Source organism: Caretta caretta, chromosome 6, assembly GCF_965140235.1.
Source record: "Caretta caretta isolate rCarCar2 chromosome 6, rCarCar1.hap1, whole genome shotgun sequence".
Lineage (NCBI taxonomy): Eukaryota > Metazoa > Chordata > Testudines > Cheloniidae > Caretta > Caretta caretta.
In genome coordinates this window covers 98,771,877-98,792,235 of record NC_134211.1, presented here as the reverse complement: position 1 = coordinate 98,792,235, position 20,359 = coordinate 98,771,877, and the positions used below count along the sequence as shown (strand labels likewise).

At 37.9% G+C, this 20,359-nt stretch overlaps 1 protein-coding gene across 10 annotated transcripts in view; it reads right to left on the bottom strand.

Annotated features, from left to right (window-relative positions):
• TTC8 (tetratricopeptide repeat domain 8) overlaps positions 1-20,359 on the bottom strand; it is a 65,381-nt gene that overhangs the window by 8,591 nt on the left and 36,431 nt on the right. For 8 of the 10 annotated variants that reach the window (XM_048854113.2, XM_048854116.2, XM_048854115.2 and 5 more), the window contains 6 exons: positions 19,304-19,348; positions 11,665-11,750; positions 10,277-10,364; positions 6,083-6,193; positions 3,586-3,725; positions 1,115-1,289 (listed from right to left, as the gene is read on the bottom strand). In XM_048854113.2, coding sequence (XP_048710070.2) covers positions 1,115-1,289; positions 3,586-3,725; positions 6,083-6,193; positions 10,277-10,364; positions 11,665-11,750; positions 19,304-19,348 — 645 coding nt within the window. The remainder of the gene's footprint in view (positions 1-1,114; positions 1,290-3,585; positions 3,726-6,082; positions 6,194-10,276; positions 10,365-11,664; positions 11,751-19,303; positions 19,349-20,359) is intronic. The other 2 variants (XM_048854114.2, XM_048854117.2) reach the window with 2 other exon arrangements.

Sequence of the window (20,359 nt, the reverse complement as noted above, 5' to 3'; positions counted from 1 at the left end):
GTAAATTTCAGGTTGCTTAGTTTTCTGTTTTGTTTTAAAGGAATGCTTTTTTCATCTGGATGTACTATTGTAAAATAAAAATGTGTTACTTTAAATAAAAACACACTGACAGGAACCCTACTCACAATTCCAGTTTTTCTCAATTGCCTTTTGCCCCCCTCTCCTCATATGGGGGCGTCTTACTTTAGTACAAATATCAGTATCTCTGGTCCGGAACAGGAGGTTATTTGCTAATGTTTCAATTATATGATTTAAACTGATACAATGCAAGGTCACCTTGAAACTGCCAAACACTAAGAAATACATGCATCATGGCTTTTAAACTTCCAAGGGTGTCAAAACGTATGCATTAAGGGCCTTATCCCAATTCCAGTAAAGTCAATGGAAAATTCCCATTGACTTAAGGTAGAACACTGTTGAAAGTTTAAATGGTGTTTAGAAGTCTACTTCCAGGCAGGTAGTTAAAGAGAAATACAAACTGGGTTACGTATTAATGTGATATTCTCCTCCCTAAAAAAGGATTTTACAATGAACTCTATTAAAATTATAGATAATTAACAAATTAGATAACTTGAATATCTTTACTGGACAATTACCACTTGTATTTCTGTTTAAAAAAGCAAGCTGTAACAGAGATGCACCTTCTCAGCCACAACACATGCTACTCTAGGGTCTCGTATTCTAATACTCTAATCCTATTGGCATAAACATTGTTATCCAATAGCATGTAGCAACCCAGCACTTCATGTCTAAGGGAAGGCAGCTGCAGGAGAAACTACTTTGAATCTGCTATATTAGTCTAACAGGTTTGCAACAGAACAAGTTCCACCAAGGTTCCATTGGAGAGTCTTTCAGCAAGATGTGACAACATGCCAAACTGGAAGAATGAAAGGTACTCCTCTCCTGGGGTTTCTTCCAGTTCTGAACTGGTAGTAAACCCTCAACCCAACTAAATATGTACTGTGCTTTATTCTGTACTATCAGACTTCCACACTGTAAGTTTTTTTCACAACAGACCTTTGGGTCTATCTACCAATTCCTTTTGCTTCAGCATTATTGTTTTTTTCATTCAGTAGACTCATATTTATTCAGAAAAACTTTAATTTTTTCATACCACAGCCACATGCCCCAAGTTGTACCAAACATCTGCTGCCTCCTCCTCATTTTCAGCCAAAGAAAGTGCACGTTCAAGGGAGGTCAGTGTCATATCATACTGCTGGGCATAGAAGCAACAGAGGCCCAGATTGTTAAATAGCTGGCAGTTATAAACACCCATCTGCAGGAGACGTCTAGTTCAAGAGAAAGATAATTTAACATTTTTAGATGTATTGCAAGTAGGAATTTCTTTCTAAATGGAAAATCTTCCCTCCATCCCAACAGGATTAGGCATGACTAAGTACATTACATAACAGTAATATGCTCTGAACGGAATAAAATAAAGTGAGTTCAAAGCAAATGTGAATTTTAAAAAGTAAAAACCACAGTTAATCACGGGTAATGACCATCCTGTTTGGCAAAAATGTGTTGAAAGGCTAAGCCAGAGACAATAGACACAGACTATTTCTATGTGTAGAATCAGTGCTATGCAAAATGCTGTGTGTGTAAATCAAAACTCTCACACTTCGGCTTTTCAGATGTGCCACTACATTTGATTTTAGTGTAAGTCAGAGTTGGATATATCCCTCATCACCCAACCTTAAAGTTGTAACTTGTTGCTATCACTTTTTATAATCACGCTTCATACTTAAGTTGTTTTGGCCCAACCCTGGGCTTTTAGCAAACGCCAGATCAGATCTTATCTAACTTTTAATCAGATTTACAAAGTAGGCATATTAAATGCTGCACATTAACTTTCAATAAAAATTGAAAAAAGTGTGTGTTTTAAAAGGTAGCTGTTTTATTAAATCAGAACTCTTTTATAAGACTTAGAGGGAAAAGTACACTTAAGACCAGATCTTAGAATGAATGTAGCTGCTTTGTATGAGAGCACAGGCCAATTCTGGACCTAAAGCCATCATAGCCAATGGCAGGAGGATCGCCATAATGAAGGGAGATCTTCAGGTGGTTTAGAACTAACATAGATGCTGTAGTCCATAGAGCTAGCTTAGCCTTTTTATTTTACTCAGAAGTAACACAAGGAACCTACAGGCCTGTATCCTGTAAGACACCAGTTTAAGCAAGTTAGCAGAAGTATGGTAGGCCTGTGATATAGCATAGATAAAATGGCCCAACAGTTACCCTAGATTTTGGGAAACTGGGGACAGCTTGCTCAATAGAGGGAGTTGGTACATAACAGTACCAGGCAACTACAGGAACACTGAACTGGTACTGGGCTTGGATATTTTAGGATAGAATCATTGGCAAATGTCTAACTACAAACTTGCTTGAGCAATTGGTGACTATGTGATAATGAGTTAAATGACATTGATAGGTTAACCTATAGGATAAGTGCACCCCAATATTATGAGGGTGAGGAAGTTAGATTTGGACATGGAAGGCTAGGCATCAGAATGAATATTTGTGATAGTGCCCAGGCCCTATAGGACAAGCCACTTTGTAGTGTGGGCAAGCTTTCCATCATTGACTCTTCAGCTCTTCATTGTTATCTACCCCCAATCTTTGGGCACTGAAGATCCTGGACCATTGGACTTATTTGGCATGCCGGAGGCAGGGCTAGTCCTTTGTCTCTCACCTCTAGGTCCCCAAGGAAGGGTGTAAGTATCAGAGCATATGCAGGGAATGAAACCAAAGATATCCCTAATACTGCAGTACTCCATCTGTTTATGTGGTTTAAGGCTTTTCTGTCCTTACTAATTGGCTGTTATTAAAACAAGGCTTTGCTTTGCCCTCAGCATGAGTGTCTTTGCCATATACCCTGAAGTTCCCTACAAGACATTCAACTTATCAGTTTTAATTCTGTGGAGCCTGATTCTGGGATGAGAACCCTATTACCCCAGCTCACTAATTAGTATCAACTGGCAATCAATACAATTATTATTAACGATTAAAAAGGATCAGGCTACAAAGTGCACAAATTGTCTTTCTCTAATGTTGGTACAGGGGCTTCTTCACAGGCTGGTGATCCTTAGCTGCTTAAGACTGGTGGCAGCTGGCACGGTTTACAGCAGTCTTCAGATTGCTGTAAAATAAACCTGGGGAAAACCCTGGCTCACAGTCAACCTAGGAACAGGGGAATACATGGCTGCAAGCACACCTGTAGCCAAGGATGTGGGCCATGGAGTTTTACAAAAGGGTTTTTTAGTGGCTTAATCCTTCAAGGTGGTGTGTGCCTCCTGCAAAATGAAGTTGAAAATCAGGTCCTTTTGAGCCCCCTCTTCATTCATTAATCAGGTACTCAACCATTCTGATGCGCTTTTATTTTAAGAATCATCCACATATTAAGTGCTTAAATGTAATTACCATATTATAGGTATAGAAGATATTAGAGTAGGTATGTTGGTGATATAGTAGGCAATATTTCTCCATTTGGTTAGACACCTTTGATTCCTACACACTCGCATTTTCTTTGGCAGTATCAATGTTCCAAAAATATTTCTCTTTAATATTAATCTTACTTGCACACACCTGTAAAACCGCAAAGCTATCTCAGGTTGGTCTGAATAAAAGTGGTTACTACCAATGCATGCAATGGCTTCCACATGAGTGTTATCTTGTTTTAAGACTTTTCTGTAGTATTCTGCAGCTAAGGAGATGTTATTCATTTCCTGCACATCAAAAATAGAAAAACAAACAAACGAATATTTTGCAAACTGTAGTAATCTTGCTTTTTTATCATTTTATTAAACTCTTATAAAGTGCCATAAACTTCCACAGTGCTTTACAGGGCATAGGTAAGGAGCTGGCAACCTAGGGTATGCCTACCCAGTGAAGGCAGACTGATATGCGTTGGCTTTGCTTGCGCTAGTATTCTAAAAATAGCAGCGTAGCTGGAGGTAGCACTGATGACAGCTCAGGCTAGCCACCTGAATAGAAACCTGCCTGGACCCATTGGATTAATACTCTGGTGGCTAGCCTGAGCCACTGCCCATGCTGTCCCTGGCCACGCTGTTACTTCTAGTGCACTACGTCGAGCAAAGCTAGTGTCTCTCTGTCTACCCATGCTGGGAAGCATGCTCCCAGCTACAGTGTAGACACATCAACAAACAAGAATTGTTTATTATGGTTCTCTGAACATACACTACAATTCACTTATTAGCCTCTTCATAAACTACATGCCCATTTAAGTGAGAAGAACGGATTCAGTGGAGAACATTTTACTGATTCTAAACCATGGATTAACAGAACACAGGTATGACAAGTACACTTAAAAAGGTACACGTGGTATTTTCTAAAGCCTATTCACAATAGCTACCATGTGCAAATAGGTGTTTGCTGCTATTTATACTATGCTATGGAGTACACAGCACAGTACAATAGTTCCCCCAAAATTGAATGATAAATTCCAGACTGTTTAGTCAGACTTTCAGAACAATTCTTTAATGGTTATGTTCAAAGCAATTCATGAATTAAATGAGCACCAAGTATTACCATGAGCCTCTGAAAACTGGGATCATGGAATAATTTAGCAAGTTTGTTTCCAGTAGGAGGTGCCAATTAAAATGATCATATTGTATCTAAAAATACACCTGGATGTATGGTATTTGAATGGAGAAGAGGTATAGACTTTTGCTTCTTGTAACAACTAGACCTATGTCCCATGTACTTTGAGGGGTTACTGTCACCAGAGAAACCACCTCCTGTAGAAGATGCGTGAGTGTACAAAATTTAGAGGTAATTCAAGAAGTGTTTTTATTTGTTTAGAGAGCAGTTTGTTCATTTACCCTATTGCTCATAAAACATTCTACTAACATCCTACAGTGTATCATACTATCACCCTGAGCAACTTGACTGAAAACAGTCAAATTAAAACCTGTTCTATCACACAATAAAACTGTGGCAAATTAACTTATGCAAACTTACATTTCTCAAACAAGGAAACATACTAAATTTTAATAATAGTATGATCATTTAAAAACCTGGAGCAGATGGAAAGTGGCAGACCTTCTCTTTTTCTAATGCCTAAGGAGAAAGTGTTTGGTACATATGTCCCTCCAGGCATGTGCAAAGAGAGCTGAATGTTTGTATGCGAGGGTACAAATCTTTAATTAAGTTATAAATCTGTAGTTATGTGACACACCAAAGCCCATCAGTACAGAAACAAACATCTTTCTATAACAATGGTGCAGAGAAATATCTAATACAGACTGCAGTACAAAAATTCATAAAAAGGCTGCATAATGTTGAGAATAGTCTACAGAATAATATGCCACACTATTTAAACACCGCTTTCTCAAGCTGTGTTTAAAGATTTAGATAGGAAGACTAGAAAAAGGATATTAGACAAAAATGGATGACTTCTTTGTACTTTGAAATAGATTTATTGCCATTTCAGTGTGCCAGGCAAACTACAACAATATAAAACTCAATATTTCCTATTTTTAATTACAGCATTTTCTTTAATGCAAAATAAAAGCAACTACCTCTGATTATCAGCCTACAATGAAACTACTGTTCTATTCTAAAATATTAGTAGTTCCATTTAAAACAAATACCACCTAAGCTATGACACATTTCAACTTTACTAATTCACAATGACTTACAGTACTAAAGAAGGCAGTACTGACCTGTAGACTCTCCTGCTGTTTAAGTCTATTAACAGGCCCTTTGAGACACCAGCACTTTTCTTCTCTTTTAGATCAATGAAAAATGTATGAGCCAATCATAGTACTACATGGACAACATCTGGAAATGCAACACTTGATTTAATGTGGATTTGTTTGTGTGTGTTTGAACAAGGAAAAGCGTGGTCTGTTTGGTATAGTTAACCAGCTGAACAAATAAGCCTGCAAAGCTGTCTTTATTTTGGTAGACTTTCTGCAACACTACTTGTTTTACATTAGTAATGCTGGAAAATAATGTGGTGAATTTTTGATGACCTTACAAGCATATTGAACCTCTGGCCCTTTTTCTTGCATAAGAAGATAACCTTGTTTGCATTAGCAGTAGTGTAGTACATGCATACCTCATAGATTCTGGCAATCCCACAAAGAAGGGTCACTTCTCCAGGAAATCGATCTAATCCTTGCTTGAAAAGATGTAAAGCTGTCAAAGGCTGATCCAACCGAAAATACACCTGAGCAAATAAAAAGTGTATATAAATATGTCAAATATTGATTTTCATGCTCAGACAGCTGTTTGACAAAAGAAGTGCTACCAGCAAGAGATATATTCTTCTTTTGATGCAGAAGCCATTATGTCAAATAGTCATATGAGCATCAATGGGAAAATCTTTGCAGTGATGCTAAAAATGTGACAGTCTTAATTATTTAAGTGCTAAAACATGCCTGGAACTGTACAAGAACCACAGCGAGACATTTCCTGTCTCTATATTTATAATTATTACTTATAACATAGGTCCAGGGACCTATAATTCACAAAACTAACAAAAAAAGTCAAAGTCAAACTGGGAGATTAAGATGATGTCACCTTAAATATTTTAAACATATTTTTAATCTAAAAAATGATAGTAGTCACATTTTGAGCCTCATGGAAGAAGTGAGTCTCAGGAAGAATCTGAATGAAGAAAGAGCAGAGGTCTCTTAAAGTGTATTTTAGAATTCATGGAAAGTCTTCTACTCTGGCCAAATGACAAAGTGGACAGTGACATTTGCAAGCTTCCTCATATTGCTCTGCCAAAATGTCTCCAGTCATATTTAGACAAGATGATCCCTTATAGGCAAAAGGGTAGTTCAGTCTGCATGGCCTGTCAATCTTTAGTTTCTGTGCTGGTAATACCAGTATGGTGCTAATAGTGATGTGGAGACCTGTCCTGTAAGAACTACAGTATAACTGGAAAGAGATCATCAACTGATGTCACAAAGACCATTTAGGCAGCACTCAGATGATATAACTTTCAGAGACTACTGGAATGAAGCACATCTGAATCCGTTACAGAGAAGAAAAAAAGCCATATTCTACATGAATCACTTGTGTCATTCAATTCCCCAAGCTGATTACTCATATTTCAGTAGAAAAGTGTTTCAGGTATATATACTTCAGAGTAAAGCAAGGCACATTTAAAGTGCTCATGCTAGTGGAATAACATAGTAAATAATGTTTGATTGTAACATACGAACAATGGAAAAATAGCTGCCATTGGTGTTATTTAATATAATAAGTGGCCCAAAGGAGTAAAGCATCAACATTACATATTAAAGAAATCACCACAGTTAGAAGCACAATACAGCTCTTCTGCTTTTGGGATCCATGCAGGGAATTCTGAATGCAAATGATCAAGTTATTGTAGTCCAATATTTAATTATCTATAAACAGATATATGGTGCTTTGCACGCACACACAACAGTATTCTTTGAAATGAGACAATGGGGTAATTTTAATGATCCAATTGACAGCAAGTATTTCTCAAGTAAGGGACTGCAGTTTCAAACTGATAACAGTAATTAGAACATTAGGATCAGTGGAAAAAAATTGCCTGATATTTGCTAGCATCTCCTATATTAAGAAAAAATAATTCCTTCCTGGGGAGAAGGAATAAAGAAGATTGAGGCTAGCTGCTGCTTTTTTTTTTTCCCCTCTTCTACTTGCTAGACCTGACCGCACCAAGTGACAGTATCAATTAAGCAGACATTTTAAGCAATGGGACATCAACAATCTATTCCTAGCACATTCCATCTGTGGATGTCACACTTGTGTTGTATCTAAAGCAGAATTCAGAGTATTCACTGTACATTTCAGTTTATAATCTGTAGAGCAGCTTCAGATGGATTTAATGTCTGCATTAAGCCTTAAACTTGAAAGAAATGTCTCCATTATATCTGTCATGCTCATTTTCCTTTCTTTAACATTTGAATTTATTTTACTATTTCTCACCAACTTTTTTCTACAATCAAATCTCTCTCTAAAAAGAGCTTCAGCAGAGGATATATAGATGAGAGAATACATGATAGTGGGTATAGCTTTTTAATTAGCAAGAGTTTGGGATGATCATATTACTCAATGTGGGAAACACATGAATGACTTATGCAAGTCATCCCAAATAAGTGCAATAAACTCTTTACACACACCATACTTGCATGTAGCCATAACTTACACACCATTTTAGAACTGCTTCTGAGAAAGTCTTTAAAATAGTTATTGATTATTTTGTATCCATCACCTGTAAAGCTCAGCGTTCCTTATACTATAAGTAAAACTGCACAAGCTTGAAGGGCATAAAATTAATTTTTAAAACCTCTAAAAATAGCTTTTCAAACCATAAGAATACTATGATTTTTAAGTCTGACATATTGTGTTCTTCTGGTGCTAACAGCAAGTGCTGAAGGTTGCCCTTTCTGGAGAGCTGGGAACCTCCTAGTTCTCTGGTGTGAAAGTCCCATTTCCAGCTCTGTAGTCGTGAAATAGTATGACTCCTTGGAGTTCTTGACTTGTACAAAACAATTCCCTATTTCTTATTCCCCTTCCCCTGTCCTTTGGCCTTAAACCAATGTTTCTCAAAGCGTGGAGGAGGAAGGTCTCAGGATTAGCCAGATGGATATGCAGAAAACTCTTAGTTTTTCACAAGTCTCAGCTTTCAAGTTTTTTTTTTAATTAAATCTCTACTTGTTATGGTGATTAAAATGTGACTAGGATGTAGCTGATACTGATGTCTGTCTGATTTTGCAGAGAGCCTGAAACAATACCTCTCCGATATGAACTGCCCCATTCTTTCCAATGGCTGCTAACTCAGATGCTAATTCACTACTCAATGCACACAGGAAGCATCATACAATAAAAAGCTATACATATACTCTGAGTAATCACTTATTTTAGGGAGGCCTTTAATAGCTGTACTGAAAAAGCAGGAGGGGAAATAGGTTTCCCTCTTGTGGGGGTGGTGTGTCAGCTTTCCAAAGTCTGGGGAAATGCTGCTTTATGGTACATCTTTACTGCAATCAAATGAATAACTGCAGCACATGTAGACATATTAGAGTTAGCGTTAATCTAGCTAGCTCAAATAACAAAGGTAGTGAAGCCGTGGCAGCAGGGACTAGTCACTAGAATAGGCTTGCAAAGCCCATGCAGCCACGGCTTCATTGCTATTATTATTCAAGCTCCTAGATAAAAGATACCCTGGGGGCTTGTTTATACAGTCAGTTACTTCACAGCAAGCCAGGATATAAAGCTGTCACAAGCCAACTGGCCATGTGGACCCTGTTACCATGTACTAAAAGTTCTGTAGAGTGCTTTGACACAGGCTTGCTGCCCACAAACTGTGTGGACAAGTCCTTAGACAGCAAGTTTCCTGGAGCAGGCCGGTCTCTTCTTGAATGTCTGGAAAAAATGTTTAGAACCTCATGTGCACTACCATAAACAACAATTTTGGTGTTTGAGCGGTGATGTTGGTTCTTCAAGTATTTTGCATATCTTTGTTATGATACAACTTTGTCAATTTCGAGGTCTTTCTGACTGCTACGGATAAAATCCTTTTGATGTCAGTTGAAAAACCAGTTTTTAGATCCATCTAGTCACTCTTATTGGTTTATTTCATTGGTCTCCTAAGAAATCAGACAGCTACACGTTAAATACTGCAACTCTGATCATTCCTTATCTGTATAGTCCTGATTAGGGTTTGTTGGCAGAGAGAACATAAGGCAGAAGAAGATGGTGTCTTTGATGGTGTCCAGTACTTAAACTATGCTCTTGCTTTTGTACACAGTTCTGCTAATCACAAATTATCAAATCCAAGTAGAGGGCATACTCTGAAGTACATGAATGCTTGAGCCTGCGGCAACAACAATTTAGTGAGACTTCTGTTTTCAGTACTGACTTGTATTTCCCACACCATTCATCACCATTTTGATATTAAAGAACTGGAGTAAGACAAGTTGTGGGGAAAAATGTACAGACAAAAAAAGCTCATAAATAATCCTCTAAAATAAAGGCTTATTCTCACAAAACTTTAAAATTTTATAGAATGGAAGTCTGAAAAATAACTTGTTCTATTTGTGTCAGTTCTGCTGTTTAAGTTAATTGCATTCTGAAAAGATTGGTTTATTTTAATACATTTTAAAATGGATTTGAAAAGCTACGCAATCTGAAAAATGTATCAAGTTGGATAGTCCCAGGTCAGCTGCCCCCTGGATTTTCATGTATAGATGAGAATTTCAAGTTATTCTAAAGCAGGCAGATTTAATTTGATTTGAAAATATCTACTTACTTTTGCTAAATACAGTATTGTATCTACCATGTCTTGCTGCTTGAGAGCTGATTTAAATTGTTTTTCTGCTTCACGGTACAATCCTAACCTAAGAGATAATAGATACATACAGAAAGTTCTTTATTCGACAATAATGTAACTTATTCAAACAAAGCACTATCCATTAAAAACAAATAAAAAACCTCATTAAAGTGCCAAAAGTAACGTGGGGGTGGGTGGGGTGTAAAAAATCATGCATCTGCTAAAAGAAAATCCAGGTTCAAAAGTTAGGAAATGCCAGAATTGCCTTTGTAATCATAATTCAGCCCCCTTGTGCATGTGCACTGAAAGTCTTTTGATCACATACTATTTTTTCCACAAGATTCCTGCCTCATTCGTATGCAGGATGGATCTCCTCTGGAAACAGGGTCTTATACTAGGAAGTTTTGAGCAACCTTAATAATAGGTGTTATCAACCCTGCATATAATTGAGACAAACACAAGGAGGAAGCTCTAGTGCTCAAAATATTGGAGCCTCAACATTATCTCAGATTGTGGGACAAGGTCTGCTCATTTTTTCATTAATACCCCCAACCTGTAGTCTTCCTCATTAATTGAATATATACTGTACTAGCCTCCTTATTTGAAAGATAAACCATTTTATCTAAATTATGAGTAAAGCTCAAACCCTGCTTCACCAGAAAATGCCAATTTGTCTATGTTTTCCAGAAATGGACTGGCTCCACTGAATTTCTGGTGATACCTGGGCAGGGTTCTGGAAGGCACCGTGCCTGCAATGCAGGCTTCACGCCAGCTCACTTGGTGGGCTGCTGGGAACAACCTGGCTTCCAGGTTTGATGGCTCCATGGAAGCTGCACCATATGGGCTGTGTCGGAGCCAGGCGCCCAGGGGTTCACAGATTCCCTACCATAGAACCAGGAGCCCGGATGTGCCTCAGCTAGAGTAGGGCCTGTTTCCATCTCTGCAGCAGGAACTCTGGGAGTCCAACCTACAATGCTGCTGGCTCAGCCATCTGTCTCAGGGCTTCTAGGCTCTCAGCTTCACATGAGTCCATTGGGTGCTCTGAGAATCAATTTTGTTTCAAAATATTCTAAATGAAATGCTTTGATTATTTCAAAATTATTTTTTTTATTTCCCTTCTAGGAAATTTCAATTTTTTTTGGTTTCAAAATGGAACAATTTTTGGAATTTCCTGTAAAACAAAAATTCCAACTTTGATCAGCTCTAATTTTATTATATTGTCATCCCTTAACTACTTACTATACGAACACCTCTTACGACTACACAATTTGACCTTGAAGCTTAGGAAATACTGTACAATTATAAGAAACTAAAGTTCATGTTCCTCAGATCACAATCAATCACTAAAGAATACAAAAATGACTTACCTATAGTAGCATTTCCCAATTTGGACTTTCCACCACCAGTCTTTGTACTGTGCATGCTCTGTGGCAAGTGCTGCCAAATCTAAAGCCTTTAAAAAAATACACAAACACACACCCACACCTTAAAACTGGCATTTCCAGGTTTCAACAAAGAATACTGATGAAAAATACAAGACAAAGAACAGCAAAATCTAAAAATATTGAATAAAATACTTTGGTACATGCAGACATTGTTTTTACATATAGACTACGGAAGGATTATTACTTTATTTCTATGAAAATTGAATCATAAAATGTTTGAAAGGATTATAGCAGGATGTAATCATACATGCTTTTTAACAGTTATATATAATGCAAAAGAGGAACTAGGGAACACATTTAATGAGATTGCAGAGACAATGTAAGGTATTCCATAAGTCTAAGCATACACATTTTTCATGTTTCCCATCATCCATGGGGGAAATTTACTAAAAGTGGCTTAAACTTTTTTTTTTTTTTTTAAGAAAAACTGCCGAGGTACTTCTGCTTGAAATAGTGTACAAATTATCTTGGTTTTGGTAATATCAGGCCTTTTCTACCTGGATCACTTGAGCACAGTGCACTTTCAAGTGTGTGCAGTGGTAAACATTGCTTTCCTTGATCTTCTGTTTCCTATAACACAGGAAATGAGTATGGGGGAAAAAATAGGAAGGCTTCTCTCCCTTCTAATCCTCCACAATCAGGGATGTTTGAAAGGTAGGTATGCTATTCAACACACTTTGCTTGAACAGGGACCATTGGAAGGGTCATATTTAAACAGATTAAAAATCAGAAAGAAGCTCTAGTTTATCTTTGTTTCTTTAATTTCTGATTTCAGGTCATGGCATATTGTGCTGAAAGAATCAGTCTATACTGTATTGAAAGGCTATAAAACATACAAGCTGCAGAATTGTTTGAAATTCCATTTTCCATCATAACGTAAGATGTCAGAGTAAAAGCTACACTTCCATTATAGCAGTTTCACCAAAAATAGTCTAAAAAGCTTTTAAACAAAATGTTATGAAAATAGACATACATGGCCATGAAGCTCAGAATTTACTTGATTTCTTCATAATTATTTCACAGAACCACAGAAATGGAAGACTCCTATTAGAGTAGCTAAACTAGGGGCCAGTAGAGAATTGTTTCTTAGGTATGTGTTTTGTTTTGTGCGTGTGTGGTTTTTGTTTTGTTGTATTTTTACAGTAAACTAGTAAAGTTCTTGTGTATACAATTCAGAAAAAACTAATAGCTGTATATCTGAAATGCCAATATTAGGTTGACCAAGTGCCAAGTGTTTCTGGGTTTTTATTCCAAGTTGCTTGCTCCTGCAGCTAGCACAATTAGGTCTGCTTTAAAGACAGCAGGCCAGATCTTCAGCTGGTGTGAAATTGTCATAGCTGCATTGACTTGAACAAAGCTACAACAATTCACAAAAGTTGAGGACCTGTCCCAGCATATTTAATTCAGGGCTTGTCTACATTGTGAAGTAGTCAACAAAACTTCTGTCTTTCACAGGTAATTAAAAAAGCCCCCCCCCGTGAAAGACAAAAGTTTTGCCAACGCAAGTGGCAGTGTGAATGTGGCTCTGTCGGCAGGCGTGCTCTCCTGTCGACAAAGCTAACGCCGCTTTCGGGGCTGGAAGTATTTTGTCAGAAAAAGTGCCAATAAAGTACTGAAAAAGAGTGTTTACACAGGCTGACTTTTAGCGACAAGGCTGTGTCAACACAGCCTTGTCGCTAAATGCAACGTGGTGTAGACAAGCTCTATTAGAAAGAGTCTAGCTTTGTGTAATCCTTCAGAAAACTAAGGAAACATATTGATCAAATCCTGGAATCTTTAGTCTCAGTGGTGCTATGCATGGATCTAGTTGTTCAGAGTTCATTTCAGGTTTGGGGCTTCATTTCATACCAATGTGAATGATATTTACCATGTATAAAATTGTTTGCCTTCCATTAGGATCTTGGCTTCTTTGTAGTTCAATGGGGAGGGGCAGAAAACTATAAGTTTGCTTCATTAGCAAACAGCAGTATGAAAAATGAAATCACCTTAGTTATACTAATGTAAAAAAACTCAAAGTTCACTAACTGAAGCCACTTTAATGGGGAAAAAAAGCACAGATTTAAAATTTTGGAAGACAGTTAAGACTGAAACCTCCCCTAATTTGTGTTTGTTTATTGGGGTACATAAAATGACAAATTACATGCCTGCTCACAATGTATTTGAAATAGGTATTACAATGAGAAAAGACCAAAATGCAATCAATGCATGTGAAGAGAAATGTCCTGAGGGTATTTTGGTGACAAGCATAGCAACTACAGTGGATGTTAATGTTCTTTGCCTTAATAATTTAAAAAAAAATGCAATTATAAAAATAGAACATAGTGTGCTTTCGTTCACCCACCCAGTGTGCTTTGCTGCGTGTTGGCAAATACCAAGGCAACACTATGGGCTGGGATTATTAACCAGTATACAGTATATTTGCTGCTGTTCCTTAAGACAAATTGTAAAGAGAGCATCACTAAACTTTCAAGCATGTCAGATTCTAGTGTTCCACTCTTTGGTTGAAATGAGCTCAGCAGCAGATGAACAATTTCTGAGCAAAGCTTTTAAATTGTCGCATTGTCACTGACATTTAGCCCACAGTGTTTAGTCCACAAAATGAAAATCAAGAATAGTTCAGTGTCTAAAGAGAATCAGTTATTGATGAATGATCCCAAAAGAAAATAAGAGTGAACAGTAATAATGGAGGAATAATTTCCTCTCAGAATAGGTATTTATTTTTCCTTAAGTAAAATAAAGGGATACTGCAGGGATCAGCAACCTTTGGCATGCGGCCCACAGCCCCCATTGATCTGGAGCGGTGAACCGCGGCCAGTGGGAGCTGCGATCTGCCAAACCTGCAGACGTGGAAGGTAAACAAACCGGTGGGCCGCGTGCCAAAGGTTGCCAATCCCTGGGATACTGGATGCATTTTTAAAAAAAGTATTAAATACTGTATTAAAGAAATACTGTGCTTTCCTGTATTCCTATCTCAAAAACTGGTAAGAGTAAGTGGATTTTTTCTGTATTTGCTATTAATGTAGATAAAATACTTTATATTGTGTATGTTTAATCAAATCTGCATACAACTGTACATATTATTTAATAGAAATTGATAAGGAACTCAACTGTACTTAAAGGTTGAGAACTAAATGGAGGTAAAAAAAAAGGCTTAAGGCTTGTTTATTAAATTTATATTGCAGAAGACAACAGTGCAAGTCCCTCAAGATGGGCAAAATGAGAGCAAAGATCCCCTTTCTCTACTAATAACTTTCCATCTTATTTGTAAATATTTGATATCTTTTTTGGATGCGATTACAAGTTTGGCTGGTAAAAGTAATAATGTTGATGTAATATACTTAGACTTCTGTAAGAGATCTGACTTGGTACCGCATGACATTTTGATTAAAAAATCTAAAAAGATACATAATTAACATGACATACAGTAAATGGATTAAAAGCTGTCTAACTGATAAATCTCAATGTAGTTGTAAACAGGATATCATCTTTGAAAACGTGTTTTTAGTGAGGGCCAGTAAAGGATCAGTTCTTGGCCCTATGCTATTTAACATTTTTGTTAAAGACCTGGAAGAAAACATAAAATCATCACTGATAAAGTCTGCAGATGACACAAAAATTAGGGGAGTGGAAAATGATATAGATACAGAGTAATTTGGATTGCATGGTAAACTGGGCATAAGCAAATAATATGCTTTTTAATAAGGCTAAATGTATACATGTAGGAACAAAGAATGGTAGGCACAGTGACAGAGGTGTCCATGCCACACCAGCACTGATGGGGTCAAGGTGCCTCAGAAGGGGTCAATTAACCATATAGATTGCACCTTGCGGAGTGCCACGGACTCATAAAGGCTAATTGAAGATGAAACCCAGCTGGGCAGGGGCAGGCTGAGCTTGTATAAAGCCAGGAAGTTTGCAGCAAAAGGGAGCTGTAGGGAGGGAGTCCACACTCATCCTCTGGACTCAGAGAGCTGGGCTGGGCTGGGCGAGACCCGAGCTGGGCGAGACCCGACCTGACCCAGGAAGGAGCAAAAGCCCTGGTATCCTAGCCCTTCAGGAAGGGTTCACCCAGAGGAGTTGCAGGAAGAAAGCCTGTGGAATTCAGAGAAAGAACAGGCTGAGGGAAAGAGCAGCAAAGGCAGAGATTGTGTAGAGCCTGGCTGCTGATTACAGGGTATCTGGGCTAAAACCCAGAGTAGCGGGCAGGTCTGGGTTCCCCTACCAACCACTGGGAAAGTGGCATGGACTTGGAATTGGCATGGAGGACTGCCTGTGATAGCATCTGGATAGACTGTCCAGAGGAACTTTGATACCTTGGAAAGGGAAAATGATAGAGGGACCTAGATGGAGGCCAAGTCATGAAGAGAGAGTACTCCTGAGTCCTGGAGAGCAAGAGGGGCCCCAGGGCAAGTGAGCAACAGAAGAGGGTGCTAGACTGGATGAGAGCTAATCCCCAGACCCAACCAGAAGGAGGTACCCTAACAGTGAGTAAAACTCTGCTTACACAACAGGGGACCCTATCCTGGGAAGCAATGACTCCAGAAAATATATTGGGGGGGGGATTATGGTGGATAATCAGCTGAATATGAGTTCCCAGTGTGACACTGGGGCCAAAAGGGCTATTGTGATTCTTTGATGCATAAACAGGGGAATCTCAAATAGAAGCTATTTTAACTCTGTTTTTGGCAAAGATGCGATGGTTGCTGGAATACTATGTCCAGTTCTGATTTCCACAATTCAAGGATGTTGATAAATTGGAGGGGATTCAGAGAAAAGCTACAAGATTGATTACAGAACTAGAAAAAAAAGCCTTATAGCGACAGACACAAAGAGCTCAATCATTTAGATTAACAAACAGAAGGTTAATGGGTGACTTGATTACAGTCTGTAGGTACCTACATGGAGAACATGTATTTGATCATGGGCTAACAGAGTAACATGATCCAATGGCTGGATCTTGAAGCTAGACAGATTCCTATTGGAAATCTGGTATAAATTTATAACAGAGTAATTAATAATTGGAACAGCTTAGTAAGGGTTGTGGTGGACTCTCCATCACTGGCAATCTTAAAATCAAGATTGGATTTTTATTTCTAAAAAATAAGCTGTAGGAATTATTTTGAGGCAGTTCTGTGTCCTGTGTTTTATACAGGAGATGGACTAAATGATCCCCACATTCTCTTCTAGCCTTTGACTTAATCTATGAAATCACATTAGGAAGCATTTATCGCAACCTGTGAATTGACCCTTCGAGTTCACCCACAGCCTCAGAATTAGTTCTACAGCCAACTGTAGACAAGATGCAGAGCTAGTCTGTTCTGTCCCCTCCCACATTCATGGACAGGTTGGGAGTGCGGTTTTCCCTGACTTGAGTTCATAGCCAACTACAGGAACTGCTCTTCCTGATCCTGGTGCAGGAAACTTGACTGGACAGTTGCTCTTCAAGCTTTCTGGTCCTCCTCTTCTCCCACCCAGAGGGCAGCTTCTTAGGTCTTGGGACCACTAGTTTCCACACCTCATCCCTTTCCAAAAGAGTCATCTTAGGCTGCAAGGATAACCCAGCCCTTCATTACTGAACGACCAAGAGACTAAGAGTGCCTGACCCAGGGAGAGGTGTGTGGGTGAATGAGTGAAGTGACTGGGATGAACAGATGAGTAAGGAGTGAAATGAATTGATTTGAAGGAGAGAGTTGGGTTTTTTGTTCATTTGTGTGGCTTTTTTTTAACTGAGATGAAGTAATGGGAGAACTTGTTAAGGGGGTTTGAGAAGGAGGGAGAGACTAAATATGGAGGAATGAGGGTAAAGAGGAGAAGGGAGATGGAAGTGCATGAGAAGAAACTGCAAATAGGAGGAAAAGAAGAGGAGTAAACGAAAGGGAGATCAAGGGAGCTGAATATTAAAATTAAAAGTTGGATGTTTAAAATATAGTACCATAAGTACAACCAATACTGTAAACTGAGCCACAAAAGTATTTCCTATAAGACCTTAGAAAGTAAAGATCAGTTACTGATATCTCTCTGTGCCAAAACTGAAATGTCTGTGGATTCTGTATAGGGACTCCAAAATACTACTTCCACAAGATTTCTGAAATGTTACATATTGCCTGGGCTCTATGAATTTGCCAGTCCAGCCCTGGAGATCCTGCTGTTAATATCACTGAAATAGTTTAGTGATGTATTTTCACTTTCATTTGGTATTCATTGCACATTAACATGTCTAAGTGATTTCATACCATGTAAGCCCTTTGTCACTGGTGGTCTAGAGTTCCTCTTGGTAAACAATATGTATTTTCATTGTTGGTGGCATCAGAAAAAAATCTCACTTCCTTGGTGTCAAAGTAGATGAGTAGCAATTAACATGTTACACATTCTGTTTCTTTCTGACACTGACTGAATTTCAGTATATTAGCATCCAAAATATAACCAATCATATCAAGAGAGGCCTGTGCAATCAAGCTGGCAGACAGCATATGATTGACATAATTTAGTGCCAGATTAAACAATTCATAGCATTTTATCTGAAAACGATTCTGGTCTACATCCACGGAAACCATGTGTTTTCTGGTAATTATTGCTTCACTAGTTGAAAACAGTCAAAATGGCATCATGGAAAAATTAAATTCCTAAACTGCTTCATCTTCAGCCCCCTGCACGCATCCTTATGTGTTGCAGAAAAGCCAATAAATGCTTAATGAGCCATGTAAAATTGATCTGAACTTTTTTGTTACTCCAAGCACAACCTACCGGATATTATGGTGATGAATGTGCCAGAAATACTTTGTATGTTATAATTTTTATATCTTACTCATCCAACAAAACACACTTCACCTGTGTGAGCTGGTAAGAAAAAACTTGCAAGTCTGGCTTACATTACTTTTGAAGAGTTAAACAGGTACACAAATTTAACTGTGACTGTTAAATATAGTAGAAAACTGTGGCTATGTCTATACTTGAGCTAAAGGTGACATTCCCGGCACACACAGACTTACCCATGGTAGCTCTGTCAGTAATTTACCTGATTTTAAGTTCAATCCATTATTACTAACTATAGTATTATCCCATATACCATTCCAGACAATTCTCCCTCACTCTTAGTCTGCATCTACACTTGGAAGAAGGGGTGTGATATCCAGCTTGTATAGATATACCCACACTAGCTTGAGCTAGTGCACTAAAAATAGCAGTGTAGCTGGGGTTGCATGGACAGTGCTGCTTGGGCTAGCTGCCGAAGTACATACCCACGGCGTCCGGGCAGGTACATACTTGGGGCAGCTTGCCTGAGCCACCACTTGTGCAACCCTAGCTACACTGCTATTTTTAGTGCACTAGCTCCGCTTGAGGTAGTGCAGGTATGTGCTATTTTGACTTCTGAAAATAAAGGCATTAACATTTTAGTATCTGTGACTTTTTTCATATTTGTAAAAAGAATTTTCTTAAAGCTGCAATTTTTCTATCCTAAGAACTAAAGTAACACTAGAAGCCTTAGTTCAGCTGAAACCTGACAGACATGACAGAATAAGACTTAGTACAAGTAAAAATCTATTTTGTATAGATTACTTACATTCTTAACGTCATTTTCATGGTGAAAAATGTATTCGAACAATGCCTATCAGAAGAACATTTAAGATATTATCATGTTTGAAGAAAAACATTTATACCTTATATAATAAACACTGTGGGTTCTCAGAATGTAATAATCCCCAATTACTACTCTAAAATAGCAAACACAGTTACACACAACTCTACTGAAACATGAAATGGACTTTGAGTTAGATAAGCAAAATCTACTGGTGTACCGTGTTGCCACGAGACAATTATTTTTACATTCGTAGTACAGTATATGAAATTACTAGGGTTGTCTGTAATGTTTGGTTTTTAAAAATCCCTTTTTTTTTTGAAGTGTCTAATCTAGAAGTGAAAGTGACATTGTGGGGTTTCATGTTTATAGTCCCTCTATTTATTGATCCTGCAAAGACTTACATACATCCTTAATTTTAGACACTGAGTAGTCTGGAAGTCAATGGAATTTAAGCATAGGTATATGTCTTAAGGACTAGGGCTCAAATTTGTCCAGTTTACGAGTGAAAAATGGCTCTTCTAAAGTTTGACACTTCATATTCAACCATTCTGGAATCTGAAAATCCAGATTTATTTTTTCTCCACGTTTGCACATCATTAGTAAAAAGTGTGCCAAGTTTCAGATGCAGAATCAAGTCTAAGGATACACAATCCAGAAGAGAATGCATCTCAATCTCTACAGCTCTGTTGACTCTGCAGTACTAATAAATATAGATGTATTATGGTCAGAAAAATAAACAGTCAAGACTGAATATACAGAGGGAAAAGATTGCTTGAGGGAGAGAAAAAGTTCTCATTTTTTACAGACATTTTTCTAACTTGAATTGAATTTTAAAGTGAATTTAATGCTGGTGAAAGATATTGGGTTGACCACACTGGAGACTGAAGTCCTTTGTTTATTTACAGAACTGATAGCGCACACATACTAACACTGCAAAGTCACCTACCATGAAACCTGATATAATATTACTCAGGTACCAATTTTCCTTCTGATCTTATTTTATTTTAAAAATATAATTTCCAAAAAATGATTTTTCTA